Here is a 20,262-nt window from a genome sequence, read left to right as displayed (position 1 = left end):
TTGAAAGTGAAGATTTTTTTTTTTTTTAAATTAAACTCTGGCCAGTTTTACTAAAAAAAAAATTTTTGCCTGATTTACTTTTTACCAGTTTGTTCTGGCATGCTCCTGATGATATCAGAATCAGCAACAGCAGTGTGCATACTCTGTAGTCTTTCCCACACGCTGTGCCCAATTCAATGTCATTGCCGCTGTAGTGATGGAAATTCAGTGTTGGCCAACATGGCTTAGTGCTGTATTTCAGATTTCCTCAAGACAGGACAGTTGCTGGCGAGGGTGACCAGTGTTGCTTTGCCTTGTCTGATCATTTTCAGAGTCTCCTTGTACCCCAGCATGTACATTCCACTTTTCACAACAAGTTGGAGCCTAAAGTTGACTGACTCCAACTTTTTCATCTTCTTTGTGGCCAATGTCTTCCTGCCTTAGCCACAGGCGAAAGTTAAGATTTATATACAAGGGATGTATACTGAATTGAGAAGCTGTAAAATTTATTTTTGTAATTATTGATATGCCTTTTTTTTTCAGGTTGTTCCAAAACCAATCAACCCAGCTTCACAAATTGTTACTACTAGCCAGCCACAGCAACGGCTCATCATGCCTGCCACCCCACTGCCACAGATCCAGCCAAACCTCACTAACCTGCCGCCGGGCACGGTGCTGGCGCCTGCTCCAGGGACAGGGAATGTGGGTTATGCAGTGCTTCCAGCTCAGTACGTCACTCAGGTATGAGGCAAAAATGAAGTCATTGCATTTCCAAAAGGATAATTGGGTCTGAAATGTCTAGTGTTGTCACATTCTGAAAATGACTCAGAACCATCTAACTCAATATTAAAATGGCTTTGTCCAGAAATGTTAATGAAAACTTCTTTTTCAAGAAATGTTAATGAAAACTTCTGAGTTTATTTTTATGTATCTTTAGCGTTGAGAAATATATAGCACAAGTCAAATATACAAGTCAGACAGTTTGGAGCTGAGAGCATGTTTGTGAGAGGGCAAAATCATATAGATATAAGAGAAAATAAGTTGATGTTATAATTATCAGAGTTCAAATGGATTCAGAAAGGACTGTGACCCTAATAAAGCTCTTCCTCACCTATGAATATAATGCCACTGACTTGTTCTTGGAAAATAGACTGTGAGATGGATTTCCAGGTGACATACCTTGAGTGATCTGTCCAGACTCGTTTGGTCATCTTTAGATCAAAGCCACAAATTATCCAGTTGGCTGGCTTGGAGTAGGAGTGTTGCTTCTAGGAAGCAGAAGTTTTCTTTTTCATGTAAGAGTCAAGCAAATTAGCACCATGTTCTAAGCTGTTGAATTGATTCATTCAGCTTGTAAGAGGAGAAACAGAAACCTATCTGTACTTTAATGAAATTTACTTTGGAGTATGGTATGTGGCTACTGATTTCAAAAAATTAATGTTCAGTGTTTTTATCATTAGCATCTCTTTTCTTATGTTTAGAAATCAGTGTAAAGTTGAAACTTAATTATTGTGCATGTAACTTCTCATTTTCTATAACTTGCTGTGTGATGAATGATCAGTATATTAAGTTTTATTTACAAGTAGCTACATTGCATTTTTCTAGCCAATACACATTATTACAGTACTTTTAAGGCACTTATTTAGAATTTTCTAATTATAATAACATACTCCTCTATGAAAAAATATATTATATTTGTACCATGTTGTACTTTAAACTGTTAACATTGTTTTCACCTCTGATACTAGTTTGGATCTTTAGAAAAGCTGCCTTGTAAGGTAGTATGTTTGCATGAAATTTTCCATTCTATTTTTCCTATTTTAGTAGATGAATTTGTGCTTCTTACTGATCATTATATCTGAGAATATTGTCCATTTTTGTAAATATGGTCTAAAATTATCTTTCTTTACATGTAGCTACAGCAGTCTTCATATGTGTCTATAGCAAGCAACTCTAACTTTACTGGTACACCAGGTGTCCAGACCCAGGCAAGGCTTCCATTCAATGGGTGAGTATTTGGAAAATATGTAAGTTAAGTTGTTAGATCAGGTTATATGCAGCATCAAATATATATATTTCAAAATACATTTATTTGATTCCCCCCCCCCCCCCCCCAAAGCTATGTGAGCATGTCTCTACAGTACTTTTTGTTTTGAAATACTTTAAACAGAAAAGTTACAGGAGTAATCAAAGGAACTGCCATATATCTTATTTGAGGGCCACTCCTTGAGATGCCTATTCTGTCATAGCCAATGCTGTATCAGTGCCAACCCAGGGGTGCCCCCCCCAAGGGGCCCTCTACCTTCCCCAGCATTCCCACACATTGTCTTGCCACCAAGTGTGAATAATGGTATTTCTGACAACCTGGAGAGTCTCTTCTCCACTTCAAGCCAAGCTTCCTGCTCAGGGTGAGTTTCCAGCTGAGTCTGGAGGCCTCCTGAGTTTTCCCAGACATGGTGTGGTGGTGGTGAGTAGAGTCTAGGTGAGATGTAGGTGGACTTTTTAAAAGCCATGTATTTATTTTCATGTATTAAATATATCAGTAGCTCATTAGAAGAAAAAGTCCCAACTTTCTTTTTCTTGGATTCACTATTTTTTTCCACGTGCTTTATTATTCTCTGTCTCCCCTTTCTTTCCCTCTTCTCTCCCTTTCCCACCCTGAATAAATTTATAAAAGGATATTGGTTTTTAAATTGTCATATTAGGTCCTTGCTTTTCTTTTGGTTTGTTTGTCTGTTTTTTGATCTGTTGTTGCCTTTACAGTTTGGATGGAACCAGTCTACCTCTCCCTCCCCTCCCAAATTCCAGCCCCACACACCCTTTTCTACTCACTACCTTTTATAATTAAGTCTGAAAAGTTTTGAGGAGATTTCAAAACTTCAGTTCTCTGAAGGAAGAGTATTTTTTTTTGGTGGAAGTTTCTGTAGAAGTTATTGATAACATCCTTTTTTTAAAAAAAAGACTTTTTATAGATTTTTAGAGCGAGAGGATGGGAGAGGGAGAGAGAGAAACATTGATGTGAGAGTGCAAACCCCCTACTAGGATCGAGCCAGCAAGCTTTTGGTGCATGAGGAGGGTGCCCAACCGATTGCATCACACTGGCCAGGACTAATAACGTCCTTTTTTCCTTCCTCATATCTTGACTCTGCCTCTCTTTTCATGTTACAACTTGCTTTTGAACTTAATGTAAATAGAATAACATAGCAAACTTTTATTAGAGATGATACATTTGTTAAAGCCTTGTCTTAAGAATTTACAGGTTGGAGACTTTTCTAATTTTGATAACTTTTAATTGACTAAAATGTGTATCTTTTTTGTGTGTCTGTATAGCATAATCCCATCAGAGTCTGCCAGTCGGCCCCGAAAGCCCTGTAATTGTACAAAATCGCTGTGTTTGAAATTGTAAGTCTTTTTGCTACTGTTCCCTCATTTGATATACGTGAAAGTGCTTTTAAAAATAAATGGAATTAACTAAAATTTCTTAACAGATCAATTCCATAAGTCTAAGTATTTAACCAAACATACAAGTGTGAATGTTTGAGAACATGACAGTGTGAAAATACTGTTTTATTTCATTCAGAAAGAAATAATTGCAGAATCTTTACCATAGATGAGGCACAGGTTAGGGACACAACAGCACGACACAGACATAGTCTCTGTCCTTAATAATAATAAATTTGATCTTACTTATTACCTTTATCATTTGGTCTCCTGAATGAGGTGATACTCTGAGTAGTTTTAAAATTATTGGCTGATTGATTTGCTTATTAGTACTGAACTAAGAGATTTGACATGAAACAAATGAAAAGCATTGGTTGTGTGGGAGTTTAGAATTCAAAGAAGCATAGCAGTAGTTCAGGTGAGTAGGTTCCACTAATAGAATATAGCCCGTATTTCTCCTTTTTCATGTTTTTGAAATAACTTACTTTGGGGGCACATAAAATCTTGTAGCTCTTGTGTTGGAAGCTGTTGCTACTAGAAATAAGTTACTAAATTCTAGGAGCCATTGACTTTAATTTTGAGCTTTATCATGTGGTTGACAACATATGTTAACTCTAACTAGGTGGCTCTGAGTACATTTCCAAAGTGCTTTACCACATATATAATGCTATTGAATCAGATAATTTATAGTTTTGCTTGTTTTAACAATGACTTTTTTGATAGAACTTATACCAATTTTTATATTCCAGATATTGCGATTGCTTTGCAAATGGTGAATTTTGCAACAACTGCAATTGTACTAATTGTTATAATAATTTGGAACATGAAAATGAAAGGCAAAAAGCAATAAAGGTGATTATTTTTTTATTTCATTTAACTGACAAAATATTCCGTTTTGACCTCTTTTATATAGAACTCTTTATTTTACAAAGAAAATTAATCCCCTTTGCAGTACTTAAATTTAATGTCCTGTTGTTTAAGTTCACTTGGTATTTGCTCTGTTTTGGTAGGCATGCCTTGACAGAAATCCAGAAGCTTTTAAGCCTAAAATAGGGAAAGGAAAGGAGGGAGAATCAGATCGACGTCACAGCAAAGGATGTAATTGCAAACGATCAGGATGTCTTAAAAACTACTGTGAATGCTATGAGGTGAGATGCTAACTATGGAAAATAATCTAACCATCTTTTCAAAATTACTTTAGAAAGGGCATACTATAAAAATTTACTTGAAAATTGGGAGATTGCTTTGCTATTGCAGTTTGAAAATATGCATAGTCAACCAAAGGGCCTCGTTCAAGGAAGACCTTCTGGCCTCCCAACCAAGGCTCAGCAAGCAATAGAGGTCTGTGTCTCTCTCTCTCTCTCTCTCTCTGTCTGTCTTCTTTAATCCTCACCCAAGGATATGTTTATTGATTTTTTTAGAGAGAGGGAGAAACATCGATGTGAGAAAGAAACATCAATTGGTTGCCTCCCGTTCATACCCTGACTGGGGATTGAATCCCCAGCCTAGGTATGTGCCCTGACTGGGAATTAATCCCGCAACCTTTTGGCGCATGGGATCATGCTCCAATCAACTGAGCCATCTGGCCAGAGCTGTAATTGGTTTCTTGGTGCACCTGAAACTCTTTACTGAGAATCTTTGGGGTTGAGTCATACCTACAGTTGGCTCTTCTCATCTGGTATATATCCATTCTTTCAAATTTCATATTCAGAGGGAGATTTTATTTTTAGTTTTGTTTTTTTTTAATTTATTGTTGAAAGTATTACAGATGTCCTCTTTCCCCTCCCATTGACCCCTTCTACCCTGCACCCATCCCCCCACCACCCTAGGCCTTCACCACACTATTGTGTGTGTCCATGGTATTTTTAGTACTGGCAGAAGGCCTAGCCTTTCACTTGGTAAGGTAATACCACCAAGGACTGCACTCTCCCCTGGTAAGGTTTGCTCTGCTCCAGAAGCATGCACCTACAGTTCAGGACCCTTTCCATATAAAATATGTCAGAGTCAAGATTGGTGTACTGCCCTGGCTGGTGTTGCTCAGTTGGTTGAACATCTTTCCATGCACCCAAAGGTCACTGGTTTGATTCCCAGTCAGGGCACATGCCTGGGTTTCAGGCTTGATCCCCAGTAGGGGGCGTGCAGGAGGCAGCTGATGGGTTATTTGTCTCTTCTCCTCCCTCCCTTTTTCTCTAAAAATCAATAAAAACACTTAAAAAAAAAAAGGTTTGTGTACTGAATTCTTCATTTATGTACTGTATAAGTCAAATACTCCACTCAGCAAGTATAGTAAAAGTAACATCTTGTTAGTCCTAAAGCCAGTATGAGTGAAAATTACATATAATCAAGATTATTTTGGAAAATTTCCTAAATAAGGTCTCAGAGTCCAACAAGCCAGTTTTTTCCCAATATTCGAAGAGATTGACTTTTTTTTTTAAATTTATGTTTATTGTTGAAAGTGTTACAGTTGTCCCATTTTTTACCCCAATGGCCCCTTTCACCTCGCTCCCACCCCTCCCCAGGCCTTCACTCCATTATTGTCTGTGTCCATGGGTTATGCATATATGCACATAACTTCTTTGGTTAATCTCTTCCCACCCTCTATCCCTCTTCCCTCTGAGATACAACTATCTGTTACATGCTTCATTGTCTCTGGGTCTGTTTTGTTTGTCAGGTTCTTTTGTTCATTAGCTTCTTTTTAAAGAAGACGCTTCAACATTTCATGTAATACTGGTTTGATGGTGATGAACTCCTTTACCTTTTTCTTATCTGTGAAGCTCTTTATCTGACCTTCAATTCTAAATGTTAGCTTTGCTGGGTAGAGTCACTTGGTTGTAGATTCTTGCTTTTCATCACTCTGAATATTTCTTGCCACTCCCTTCTGGCCTGCAAGGTTTCTGTTGAGAAATCAGCTGACAGTCGTATGGGTGCTCCCTTGTAGGTAACTAACTGCTTTTCTCTTGCTGCTTTTAAGATTCTCTCTTTGTCTTTAATCTTTGGCATTTTAATTATGATGTGTCTTGCTGTGGGCCTCTTTGGGTTCCTCTTCTTTGGACTCTCTGTGCTTCCTGGACTTGTAAGTCGATTTCTTTCCCCAGGTAGGGGAAGTTTTCTGTCATTTTTTCAAATAGGTTTTCAATTTCTTGCTCTCTTTCTTCTCCTTCTGGTTCCCAATAATGTGAATATTGGGCCTCTTGAAGTTGTCCCAGAGGCTCCCTATACTACATATTTCTAGATTCTTTTTCTTCTTGCTCTTCTGGTTGAGTGTTTTTTGTTTCCTCATATTCCAAATTGCTGATTTGATTCTCAACGTCCTCTACTTTACTGTTGATTCCCTGTAAATTATTCTTCATTTCAGTTTGTGTAGGCTTCATTTCTGACTGATAATTTATTATGTCACTGATGATCTTACTGGTTTCTTTAATAGCCTTACTAAGATCCTTCAGCATCCTTATAACTATTATTTTGAACTCTGTGTCTAGTAGCTTGCTTGGCTCCATTTCATTTACTTCCTTTTCTGGAGATTTCTTCTCTTCTTTCCTTTGAAACATGTTTGTTTGCCTCTGCATTTTGGCTGCTTCCTGATGTTTATTTCTATGTATTAGGAAGAGCTGCTATGTTTCCTGGAATTTGTAGAGTGGCTTTTTGTAGTAGGTGTCCTGTAGGGTCCAGTGGCTCAGCCTCCCCAGTCACCTGAGCTGGGCCTTCTAGGTGTTCCCCTATGTGGGCTGTGTGCACTGTCCTGTTGTAGTTGAGCCTTGGTTGTTATTGGTGTCCCTGGGAGGAATTAACCCCCAAACCAACTGGCTGTGAGAACCAACTGCAGCTACAGCCAAAGAACTGCTGTGCTGAAGACACCCCGATGGAGCAGGATTTACTTCATTGGAGCTTTGGTGTTCATTGAGTCCGCCCCTTGATTGTGTCACTCGTGGACATGGTAGGATTGTAATCCAGCGTGGTTGAAGCTGACCACCAGGTGCACTGTCTTTGGGGCCTTCCTGGAGGTTCAGAGTCAGCCTGTGCCAGTGCCTTGCCCAGGGCCACCCATCCTGAGCTACACAGCAAACTGTAGTTGGCTGCTACTTATGCTGGGCTTGGAGGTGCCCAGGAGAGGCCAAGATATGAGCCAATGCAGGCTGCCGCTAGTGCCAGGCCTGGGGCCACTTATCAAGCTGTATGGGGCACGCTGCTGCTTGTTTGAGAGATTTTAGGAAAGTCCTAAGCCTGAGGCAAGAGAGGCCACTTGCATAGAAAAGACACTGGATATGGTTTGGATGAGCTTGCAAGTAGGGAGGGGCGGGGTCTCTGGGAATAACCAGGGTGGGGCAAAAGGTGTGAGTCAGGTTGATGTAGATTCAGAGAAGGCGCCTGCCTGAGGGCTCTGTGGAAGAAGGGCTTGTCAGAGGAGCAATAGCTTCTGCAGCTCTTCTGTTGGGAAAAAACTGCCGCACCAGCTCTCGCCCTGATTCCAGACAAGTTAGTTCCTCCCCGAATGTCCTAGGTTCCTTTCAAGCTACTGCCCAGCGCTGAAGCTCAGAGGGAGGAGTGAGTCCGAGTAAGTCCGTGCTTGGGCCCTTTAAGAGGAGCTGCTTAGGACTCCAGCAGCCTCTGCTCACTCAGCCACAATCCCTGCTGGTTTTTACAGCCCGAAGTTGTGGGGACTTCTCTTCCGGCACCTGAACCCTGGCCTGGGGGACCTGTCGTGGGGCTGGGACCCCTCGCTCCTTCTGTAAACTCGTTGCTGCCAGGTACCACTCCTGGCTTTAAACTGTGGCACCGCATGTGGGACCATAGCTGTGTCTCCAAGATTCAGCCCAGATTCCGCCCGTGTCTCCACCCCTCCTACCAGTCTCCATGTGCATCTTCAGTTCTTTTGTTTTAGGACTTTTGTTCAGCTAGATTTCAGGAAGTTCTGAATGATGGTGGTTCTGTATTTTAGTTGTAATTTCAATGTGGTTGTGGGAGGCTGCAGGTACCGCTGTCACCTACGCCGCCATCTTGTTTTCTGTCTGACTTTTTTGTAACACCTGACCAAATAGGTGGCTTTTATTAGTAAACCATATCACATAAAAATTGTCATGAGTATGTAAAAAAGTAAGCCATAAAATTAAGTCCACAAAAAGAGAGAAAATGGAAATTGATGTAAAGCTGGGTCAGAAGGATAAAGAAACCCTTTCGTATGTGTAGCAGTGAACAATCAATACATGCTATTCAAACATATGTGAACTAATAATTTAATTGAACTGGTTAACAAATCTGTTAATCAGTAAAAGTAGAAAAGCCAGTAGACTGGTTAAAATATGTTAGAAGAGAGTAAGCTGGCCTATCATAATCAAATCCTTGACATTCAGGACATATGCAATGTCCAATTAATTTGTCGTTCTAAGCAATTAAGAAGTAGAAAAACTTGGACTACATTAAACTATGAGTAGCAGTGGCTAATTGATTGACTGAATTAGCTTTGATGTTACCTGACAGTTTGTGTTGAATTGTTGGTCTTTTGAATTGAATTGACTTTTTTGGTGCAGTTGGTCTGCACCTAGATAACATTTATGTTCCTTTCACAGCTTGTTAATTGAATGAGTTGACTGTTTACATTTTTAAAGGGTTGTGCATTTTCTTGACCTTTTTCCTCCACCCTCCTTTTTTTTACACCATAAAATAAGTTGAATTAGCAAAGCCAAATGGATGCCTTGTCATTCTATTTTCTCCCTTCTGAGTTCCTGTTAAATATTAGTACCTTTCTTGTGGTTCTTAAAATGTAATACAGCCCAGCCAGCATGGCTCAGCGGTTCAGCATTAACGTATAATCCAGGAGATCATGGTTTGACTCCTGGTCAGGGCACACGCCTGGGTTGCAGGCTTGATCCCCAGTAGGGGGCGTGCAGGAGGCAGCCCATCAATGACTCACCATTGATGTTTCTCTCTCCCTCCCTCTCTCTAAAATCAATAGACATATTTTTTTTTAATTTTAATTTCAGACCATCCTTTGTGTTTACTTTAGGTCTCTCGAGTTTGCAAGGTCACTGTGCAGGCCTTCCCTGAGCTTGACAAGTAGCATGTGGCCTCTTTTCAGCCCACATATCTTATAGAAGTAAAAACATTATATGTACAAAAAATCTTTCTTTGCATTGTTTGTGGCACCCAGGAACTGGAAACTAATGCCCATCAATAGGGGAGTGAGTGCTCAAATAAAATGTGGCCCATTGCCCTTGCCAGTTTTGCTCAGTGGTTAGAGCGTTGGCCTGTGGACTGAAGGGTCCCAGGTTCGATTCCGGCCAAGGGCACGTACTTTGGTTGCAGGCTCCATCTCCGGCCCCAGTCGTGGAGAGTGTAGGAGGCAACCAATTGATCTCTCTCTCTCTTTTCCCTCTTCCCCTTCTACTCTCTCTGAAAAGGAATGGAAAAAATATTCTTGGGTGAGAATTAAAAAAAAAAATGTGGCCCATCAATACTAGGGATTAATACCCAGCCATTAAATAGAATGAATTCGGTGTAGGCCAGATGACTTGGAAGGAGGGATTCCTTGAGGTAGAATGTGGGAAAAGAAAGAAGCAGAAAAGTGGGAATATGATTTTGTAATACAAACTGAAAAAATGAAAGACTTGTATATGTGAGTTAATATGTTGAGATCTGTGTTTTTCATAAGTATACATATATTCTGCATATTTTTTTCATGAAAGGACATACTAATTTAATATGGCCTATTGAAGGGTTTGAGGAATCTGGAGAGGGGATTCAGGGAGGGAGATACTCATAAGAAAAACAGCATCTGTTAAATCCTTTTCATGTGATAGTGTGTGTTTGCATCACTACATGTTGGTGGGAGGTCACCAACATGTTAATGATGACTTGACTGAGGTGGTTTCATTCTGGATGACCCCTATATTTTAATATTGTAATGTATTGTATCCTTCATATTCTTTATAAAGAACATGTTTTTCCTACCAGGAGGAAAATCTTTAGTGGGGGGGAAATGACATGGAAGGTCTCAAACACAAACATTGCATAGCCACTCCCAGACTTAAGAATATCTACCTATCCCCATGGAGTTAGCCCATTAGTGTTTGTCTGCAAGAGATGTTTCTATTTTATGTCATTTGACCAGTTAATTCTTTTATCTGTTGATTATCTATAGTAAGTTGTTTTGGTTTTGATTTGGAAGCTTTTCTTTTGTAAATCTTTTAGGCAAAAATAATGTGTTCCTCAATATGCAAATGTATTGGCTGTAAGAATTTTGAAGAAAGCCCAGAAAGGAAGACATTGATGCACTTGGCAGATGCAGCTGAAGTAAGGGTACAGCAGCAGACCGCGGCGAAGACTAAGTTATCCTCTCAGATTTCAGACTTGCTTACTAGACCAACACCAGCGTTGAACAGCGGAGGAGGAAAGTAAGTCAGCAGTTTCATCTCTATAGTTTCGCATGAATATTCCTTTTGGGTAAAGTTTCTCCTTTGAACAAAATTGAGTTTATTCTTGGTTGTTGCAAATCTGATTTTTGCACTTTCTATCTTTAATTACTTGTAAAGGACTTTAAAGGCAACAGAAAAACCACTGTTAGACACATTGCACAGTTCTAAAATGCACAGTGCTTTAGTTCACTCTGCTTTAATTTCATTGGCTTTCTCCCTACTAAGATGAGCAATTATGTCATTTGACAAACCTCTAAGAAAACTCAGTTTCTCATATCTCTTATTGGCTGTGTCATTATCCATATTTTTGCACTTTCTTACTCTCAATGTAGGAAATGTCCAGACCTGTAAGAATTTTTATGAGTTTATTTGAGCCAAACTGAGCGGACAGTTGCGGGGAAGCAAAATCTCAACAGATTGAGAAAATGCTCCAGAGATTGGTAGTTTTGCACCTTATTTTATACACAACAATCTAAGGATGTTATGAAATTCATTGGTGCTAGATTAGGGAGATGGGAGAAAGCAAAGCCAGGAGATCTCTGGGATTAGATAAAGTAAAACAAACAGACACATAGTATTTCTTTTACAAAGGTGAGTATAGGATAGTTAACAGTTAACAATTAACATGATAATAACAATGTGGGGCTCTGTGATCTGCTCTGGTGAGAGATTGTGCCCTGAGGGGTTTGGAAAAAGGAAATTACCCTGGCATTCTAAAGGTTATCATAGATGCAAAAAGACTATGGACTGGCTCGGTTAAGGTAAAGATTGACCTTTATCAAGAAAGATACTGGCCTAGGACAGGAATACCCAACATGACTTGCTTTTAGTTAGAAAGTTTTAAGTTCAAATCATCCTATGATGTTACTTTAGGTCTCTGAGTTTGTAAGGCCGCCACGCAGGCCTCCCGAGCGTGTCAGGTTTAGTATGTGGCCTCTTTTTTGTCCACATTACCTTCTCTTGCCTTTTCCCTGCCTCTTAGCACCAAACACCATATTATTGTAGCTCCTTATTTCACTAGACTGCTGAGCTCTGGAGTAGAAAAGCTGGAGCTTCATTTAAAGTAAGGTGACCTGAGTTTAAATACTATCTGCACTTTGTAGTAGTTTATGAATTCAACAAGAACTTCATCTCTGAGCCTGTTTTTTTAGCCTTCAAGCCACCCTTACCATGGACTGTGAGGAGAAAAGCATCTCTGTTGTAGTGCTTGGCAGGGCCTGATTCAACAAGTTTACTGACTTGGATTTATATTAAAGAGTTTGTTAGAGGTTAATTTGAGGAATTACTAAATGGAATGAGCTGTGCAAATGGCATACCATTTAAAGTGTCTAAGTTGAAATAAGATCCAATACCGTATAAAAGTAAGTCTTTTCTACAAAATATTACAAATATTAGTTTTAAAGAACTCTTACAACTGTAATATAATCAGCAAATGGTTCTTGACTGAATAAAGTGGAAATGGGTCGACACCTTAATAAGGGATCCTTTCTGGTCATCTGCTTTTAATAATCCTTTAGAACATTAAATCTAATCTGCATATTGCCACACTCAAACACTTACAATTAACTTTCCAGTTCATCTTCATGGGGAAATGTTTACATTATGAAGTGTAAACAAATATAAAATTATACACTATAATCAAAACTATTAAAACTTTTATACCAGCATGTAGCATTTGTCTTTGAGCAGCAGAAGTTTGAAGTTTTCTTTCCTTTTACTTTTCTAGTTTCCAGATGTGATATAAGAGCACTGCTGTTACACAGTACTACTAATTATACAGTATTGTAATATTAACACGATTGTAATATTTTAACATTTTCTAATTTTAAGTATTTTTTGTATCTTAAAGATTTCTATACAGCTGTATAGCAGGCTGAATCCTGAAGTGCCCTTTCTTGTTATAGAGGGCTTTAATTAAAGGCTTCATTGTTTTGTTTTGCAGTTTCCTTCAGTCAGTGACTGCTTGCAAGTTGCTGAGTTAGTGGTTAGATTTAGGTTTCCCGGTACTAAAAGCCTTCTGCAGGCTTTTAACACTTGGCTACATATAGCAAGCCTCAGGATGGGTTGTTCTCAGTACTCAGTAGTTTGGGTCTTTACAAATGAGCCTCCATATACAGGCAACATTTGGTTTCCCCTTGTTTTGTTTGTTGTGATAACAGTGCGAAATTTTGATGTGCTTAATTTTTTTCTTCTTTTACAAATATATGGCAATATGGGAAAGTACTTTATTATTTTTTTAAATATATCTTTATTGATTTCAGAGAGAGGAAAGGAGGGGAGGGAAAGAGATAGAAACATCAATGATGAGTCATTGATCAAGCCCGCAACCCGGGCATGTGCCCTGACCGGGAATTGAACCCCGATTGCCTGGATCCTAGGTCGATGCTCAACCACTGAGCCACGCCCAGCCGGGCGGAAAGTACTATATTTTTAGTGTTGTTCAGGAGATAGTGCTTTAGATTCCCAATACTTCATTTCTTCAGTCAGCAAATACTCTTGGGGTGTCTGTGTGTCAGGCACTGTTCCAGACAGTGAAGAAACAACAGGAAAGAGAGCAGAGACTGTACTTGTGGACCTTACGCTCATGAACGCGGAGGACATTTGTTATAGAAGTAGCAAGTCAGCATGTAGAATTACATCTCTTAGTTAACTAGATACTTTGTCTAGGTTAGTTAACTAGAAAACTTTGACGTATTTTATGTAAAATGTTATATTTTCTGAACAAGATTTTAAAAATATGCTCAATCATAAAACCAGGCCTAGCTGTTGAAAGCTCTGCAGGATGTGCTGTGCTCGCTGCATAAACTGTGACGCTGAGTGTGCCAGTGCATCATGAAAATGTCAGTAGATTTCCAAATGAAACCGTGCCGCCGCCTTCTGTAGTTATTCAGCACCATCGTCACTCTCTCTCTTTTTCTCTCTAAAATCATTTCAGGTTACCATTTACATTTGTAACTAAGGAAGTAGCTGAAGCCACGTGTAATTGCCTTCTTGCCCAGGCTGAGCAGGCAGACAAGAAGGGAAAATCAAAGGCGGCAGCTGAACGGATGATACTTGAGGAATTCGGACGATGCTTGATGAGCGTCATCAACTCTGCAGGAAAAGCAAAAAGTGACCCTTGTGCTATGAATTGTTAACTCTTGCACAAAAGACTGATAAATGGAACTGTACAGAAATTTGAAAGTGCAGGGACACTTGATTTTCTGGAAGATAGTTTAACAATTACTGTATTGTTAATTAAATCCTTGTGAGACCTGAAATTATAATATTGAGAGAAGAAATTTTAAATGAGGAAATTAGTACGTTTTAAATCTTAAATCTGCTTATACCCCTTCTAAATTGAACTTTTCTTTATTGTATTATATAGATTTTTAATTTGCTTGTGTTTCTTAAGAATTAGATGTTCTATCCTCTGACTCTATTGACAAAGAACATTTATAAATTATAATTTATAATGTATGGCGTTGTATGACTTTGTTCAGTAGAAAAAGCCAAAGCAGCATTGGTGTTACCCATTCTCTGGTACTAGACCTAGAATATAAGCAGATAGAACGTCTACATAAACAAATTCTTATGAAACATATTCCAATGTCATTGTGTTTAGAAAAGCACTAAATTTAAAGCAAAATTGACTTTTTAAGGTGGATTCTGGAAGAATATCCTATTGTCACTTTGGGAATGTCCGAAGGGGAAGTAATCCATAGGCACACTTTCAAAATAAAAGTTATTTTGTTGTTTTGGAAAACCATATAAAACATTTAAGGGATAGTAAATTAATTCTCAAAGGATGGGCAGTGTGTTTTTATAACAAGAAGTGACTAAGAAATGCTCTGGGATGTTTTCATTTTCTTTCAAGGAGGTAGTATGTATTTGAAATAATAAATTGTCAAGGTGATTACTGGGTACTATTAAAATGAAAGGTTCCTATAAATAGAAGCTAAACATATTAGGTAGTGGTAAAATAGAACCTTATATAATAATCAGGTATAAAAGTTGATTTGGGTGGAGAAATAAAGTATATTGAAGCTCTAAGAGATTAACGTAGGGAAGGATTTTTCATTTATATAAACAATTTTCTTTATAGACTTTTGAACTAAGAGGTTTCAAACCAATGTATGAGTTATTTGATTTACTGAAATGGGCCTTCTGAAAAAGCTTTCAAAATTGTAGTGGGTATTTTTTTAATAAGGGAAGCTTAATATGGCATTATTTTTAGTCAGTGATTTGATAAGCTGAAGGTATGAGTGTTTTCATATAACTACTAAAATAACCGAAGTTGTTTTCAGAAATCCAAAAGCTTTATGAATTTAAGGGCCTGTTATAATAGGCCTCTAGATTTTATGACAAGAAAAAACCATGTTGGAATTCAGGCATTTTCATAGGAACCTTAATCCTCAATAATTATTAGTATATGATTATTACATTTCCTGCAAGGAATCTATAGTTGTATGTATTAAGTATGTATATATGTTCATATGAACATGCAAGATAAAGGCAATAGAAATTAAGTAATCCAAAAGATTCTGTTATTCATTAAAGTATCTTCCTATTGAAATTTGGATTTATAAAATTGTAGTGCAGTGAACTTTAAATGTAGATAGTGCAAACATTCTTAGCACCTCTATCTAGTATGTTTAATTAAAATTTGTATAAATGTAAATTAGTGTAAGAGGATAAAGTAATATCTAATCAAGTTATTTTTCAAAAGATTACAATACCTTTTGGGTCTAAACCTAAACTTTGTTCATTTTGTACATATTCTGTGTTTCAATTCTAATTGCACCTTTGTGATGTGTATTTATATAACAGTGTGCAGAAAATGTTTGTGAAATTTGGATTACAATTATAGATTATGTATGATGACGTTGCTTGAGAATGTTTTGCTTGTAAAAATTTATAAAGGTGCAATCAAATGCTACTAGTTTTTCTGATTTTCAAGAAGCTAAAGTATTAAGGCTTTTCCTTTGTGTGTAGTACTTACTAAACAACTTTTTGTATTTAGGCATTTGCATCAAATTGCTGAACAAGATTAATATCCACATTAATTCAACAATTTTAAAAGACTATTTGGGGAGGGTTGGGTATATAATTTTTTAGCTCTATTTACATCCCAAAGTAGAAAGATTAAATTTATATTTACTAGAGCTATTCAAAGAATACACTTTTCTATATTGTAAAAACATGACAGCAAAGTAAATCATACAAAAAATAAACATTTATACTATTCTCTAAAAAAAGATTTTGCACTTTTTCTTTAATAACACTTTTAACCATTTAATATGCAAGAATTCTTTTAAACATATCTGATTTTAGGTAAATTTAACATTACTTTTGAAACCACACAGCTAAAAACTAAACCTATCATTTTGCCCAATTATCATTAACAAATTGCTTTGAAATGAGACATTCTCCTTTTTTCTACCTTTTTTTTTTAAGGGCAGAAACTCTATCTACTCTTTTCCTTCCTAAGTGATATTCCTATGGTGAACACCTTACAAGAACTAAAAGCAACTTAAAGATCTTGCCTTTGGACTTTATGGGAACCAGAACCTTGTTATAGGTAATAAAACCAGCAGAGCAGCACCTCTGGGAAGACTAATGCTTTAGCCTCCCCATCTTTTGATATGGACAACTGACATTTGCTCAATTCTTATGTAAAATGGGAATAAAAATGCCTTTAGAAAAGTCTTCTACTTTACTGTTTTGTAACATAAATAACTAAGAGAATACTTATGTAAATACAGCTTCAAATCAGGACCTCCAGTCCTACCAGCCTTTGATAATATTGCATCCCTTAAGCATTTCATATAGGAATTTTGTTGCAGCAACCCAGAGAGAAGCCAATCACTAGAAAGCCTTCACTATTGTAGTTACTTTCTATTTTTGGGTGGTTTTATGTAAATTACTTAGATCTTTTTTTCTTCTTCTTAGGGCTGCTTTAATGCTCATTTTCTTATTATAGACCAAATGTGAACTTTTTATGAATCCAAGTAGTTTTATTGAGTATAAGTTATAAAGTTTAAAAAACTTTAAAAATTTAGTTTTAAGTAGTTTTATGAAAGCATTTAAGGCATTTTAGTTTTTACTTAAAAGCAATAAAAAAGTATATTCAGGGTAATGTTTATTATAAATAAGGTCAAAGATTTAATGTAACTAATTTATTATATTAGCAAATAAGATCTGGCAATATATAAAAACAATACATCAGGACCAGGATGGGTTTATCCCAGGAATAAAAGGTTGACCCAGCATTAAAAAACAAACAAAAAACCCCCATCCATTTATGATTACAAAAACACAACTTCTGAGTCTGGCCAGTGCGGCTCAGTGGATTGAGCACTGTCCTATGCACCAAGAGGTTGCTGGTTTGATTCCGTCAGGGCACATGCTGGGGTTGCGGGCTTGATCCCCAGTAGGGGACGTGCAGGAGGCCACTGATCAATGTTTCTATTTGTCTCTCTCACCCTTCCTCTCTTATCTAAAAAAATCAAAAACATTTTAAAATGCAACTTTTCAGCAAACGGAATAGTAGGAATCCTAAACCCGATAAAGAGCTTTTAGGAAAAAGCCTACTGGTAACATGAATAATGAAGACAATGTTTTCTCCCTAAGACTGGGGACAAGGCACTCCTATTCAACATCTTGGAGGTCACTGTACAGTAAGGGAGAGAGGGCCACCATAGACTGAAAATGATTAAGACAATATCTGTCTGTGGATGATATGAATACCTATATAGGGAAGTCAAAGGATCTTTTTTTTAAAAAGCTACTAGGACTAATAAGTGAGTTTAACAAGGTCAGTATGCAGTAATGTGTTTGTATATAGTAGCAATCAACATCTAGAAACAAATTTTAGAATGACCATTTATAGCAGCACCACAAAACATGAAATGTAACAAAAATATGTACAAGATCTGTATATGAAATGTAGAAGACACTTTTAAAAATCAAATACCTTACAAAGATACCATGTTCATGGATTGGAACATTCAACATCATTAAATTTCTCCCCAAATTAACCTGTAGATTCAACAAGTTGATTATAAAATTTACATGGAAAGGTAAAACTAGAATAGCCAAGCATTTTTGAAAAAAGAATGAAGTTTGAAGACTCCAGCCTGACTTAAAGACATTAAGGCTCAGCAAGACTGTGGTACTGGTGAAAGTTAAACCCATGGATCAACAGAACAGAAAAGAGTCAGAGATATACATCTATATATAGTCAATTTTTGACAAGGGTTCAGAAGTAATTCACTGGAGAGCCTGGCTGGGCGTAGCTCAGTGGTTGAGCTGAGGGCACATGCCCGGGTTGCAGGCTCAATCCCCAGCAGGGGGCATGCAGGAGGCAGTTCAGAAGTGACTCATCATTGATGTTTCTCTTTCCCTCTTCCTCTCTCTGAAATCAATAAAGACGCTTTTTTTTTTTTTAAAGTAATTCACTGGAGAAAGAGCAAAAGTAGTCTTTTTTGCCCAGCCGCCATGGCTCAATGGTTGAGCATCAACCTATGAACCAGGTAATGGTTTGATTCCTGGTCAGGGCACAAGCCTGGGTTTCAGGCTTGATCCCCAGTAGGGGGCATGCAGGAGGCAGCTGATCAATGATTCTCACCACTGATGTTTCTCTCCCTCTCCCTCTCTGAAAACAGTAAAAACATATTTTAAAAAAAAGTCTTTTTAACAAATGGTACTGGGATATCCGTATGTGAAAATAGAACAGTTTACACCACACACCAAAATTAATTGAAAATGGATCATAACCTAAATGCAAACCCTAAAACTACAAAATACCTAGAAGAAAACAGAAAAAAATCTCTGTGACCCTGAGTTAGGCAAAGATTTCTTAGATATGAAGAAACTAAGAAGTATCCTTAAAAGAAAAAAAAATCAATTGGACGTACCAAAATTAACGTCTGCTCTTCAAAACACATTAATAAGAAAAGCCATAAACTAGGAGAAAATATCTACAAAACACATCTGATAATGCACTTATTTCCAGAATGTGTAACTAATGCTCAATAAGAAAACAACCTTCTAAAATAAGGGCAAAAGACTTGAAAAAATATTTCACTTAAAAATATGTTGATGGCAAATAAACCTACAAAAAAATGCTCATTATTATTAGCTATCAGGAAAATTAAAGCCACAATGAAATACCACTGCAAACCTATTTCAATGGTTACCTCAAGAGAAAACCAAGTACCAGGGAGAAAGTAGAGCAACAAGAAATTTCATACATTACTAGTTGAAATGCAGAGTGGTACAGTCACTTGGCAAAAAACAATTCTGGCAGTTTGTTATAAACTAAAATACACATTTATTATGTGACCTACTACATGAATACAGCACAGTTTTATTTATCATTCATCAGTGGGACATCTAGGCTTTTTCACTTTTTAGCTATTAAAATGTTGCTATGAAATTTGTGTACAAGTTTTTACATGGACATGCCTTTATTTCTCTTGGGTATATGTATTTTAGAAGAACTGCTGGGTCATTTGATAACTCAGTTCTTTTGAAGAACTACTAGGCTGGTTTCCAGCGACTCCATTCCCGCCAACAGTGTTTAAGGGTTACAATTTCTCTACATTATTGCCAACACTTAATATCTTTTTTAATTACAGCCATCCTAGTGGGTATGAAGTGGTATCTCACTGTGGTTTTGATTTGCATTTCCCAGATGGCTAATGTTAAACATACATTCAAGTATTTATAGGCCCTTTGTTTATATCCTTTGAAGAATGTCTACTCATAGTCTTTACACATTTTTAAAATTGGGTTGTTTATTGAGTTATAAAAGTTCTTTCTATATTCTAGATACAAATCCTTTATTAGATGATTTGTAAAAATTTTCACCCATTCTGTGGGTTGTTTTACTTTATTGATGGTGTCCTCTGAAGCATACATTTTTAACTTTGATGAAGTCCAATTTATTTTTTGTTGATGGTGCTTTTGGTTTCATATCTAAGAAACGATCACTTAATCTAAGTCCCAACTTTCTTTCTTTGTAAGAGTTTTGTAGCTTTACCTCTTACATTTAGGTTTTTGATCCATTTAGAGTTAATACTTTTTAAAAAAAATATGTCTTTATTGATTTCAGAGAGAGGAAGGGAGAGGGGGAGAGAGAGAGAGAAACACCAATGATGAGAAAGGCACTGATCGGCTGCCTCCTGCATGCCCCCCACTGGGGATCGAGCCCGCAACCCGGGCATGTGCCCTGACCGGGAATCGAACCGAGATCTCCTGGATCCTAGGTCAATGCTCAACCGCTGAGCCACGCTGGCCATGCTAGAGTTAATACTTTTGTTTGTGGATATATAGTTGTTTCAGCACTATTTGTTGAAAAGTAGGAGGGATACATTTCTGAAGGGAATGTTAGCTTTCTCCAAAGAAAAAAAAGGGCAAGATGCTGAGTAGAATCTATAAACTAAATAAC

The 20,262-nt window shown here is 37.4% G+C and overlaps 1 protein-coding gene and 1 pseudogene across 9 annotated transcripts in view; one reads left to right on the top strand and one right to left on the bottom strand.

Moving 5' to 3' along the window:
- Window positions 1-15,696, top strand: part of LIN54 (lin-54 DREAM MuvB core complex component) — a 57,560-nt gene extending 41,864 nt beyond the window's left edge. For all 8 annotated transcript variants that reach the window (XM_081162405.1, XM_081162401.1, XM_081162406.1 and 5 more), the window contains exons 7-13: window positions 523-720; window positions 1,896-1,987; window positions 3,310-3,381; window positions 4,170-4,272; window positions 4,431-4,568; window positions 10,606-10,808; window positions 13,765-15,696. In XM_081162405.1, the coding sequence (XP_081018531.1) occupies window positions 523-720; window positions 1,896-1,987; window positions 3,310-3,381; window positions 4,170-4,272; window positions 4,431-4,568; window positions 10,606-10,808; window positions 13,765-13,966 (1,008 nt within the window). In that variant the 3' untranslated portion in view covers window positions 13,967-15,696. The remainder of the gene's footprint in view (window positions 1-522; window positions 721-1,895; window positions 1,988-3,309; window positions 3,382-4,169; window positions 4,273-4,430; window positions 4,569-10,605; window positions 10,809-13,764) is intronic.
- On the bottom strand, window positions 75-416 carry LOC308562434 (large ribosomal subunit protein eL30 pseudogene; annotated as a pseudogene). Its single transcript has one exon. The product of its transcript is annotated as a large ribosomal subunit protein eL30 pseudogene (transcript).
- Window positions 15,697-20,262: the final 4,566 nt, after the last annotated feature.

Source organism: Miniopterus schreibersii (genome assembly GCF_964146895.1).
Source record: "Miniopterus schreibersii genome assembly, chromosome: 1".
NCBI classification, from domain to species: domain Eukaryota; kingdom Metazoa; phylum Chordata; class Mammalia; order Chiroptera; family Miniopteridae; genus Miniopterus; species Miniopterus schreibersii.
The sequence above is the reverse complement of the archived record's forward strand: the minus strand, read 5'-3'. Positions and strand labels throughout refer to the sequence as shown.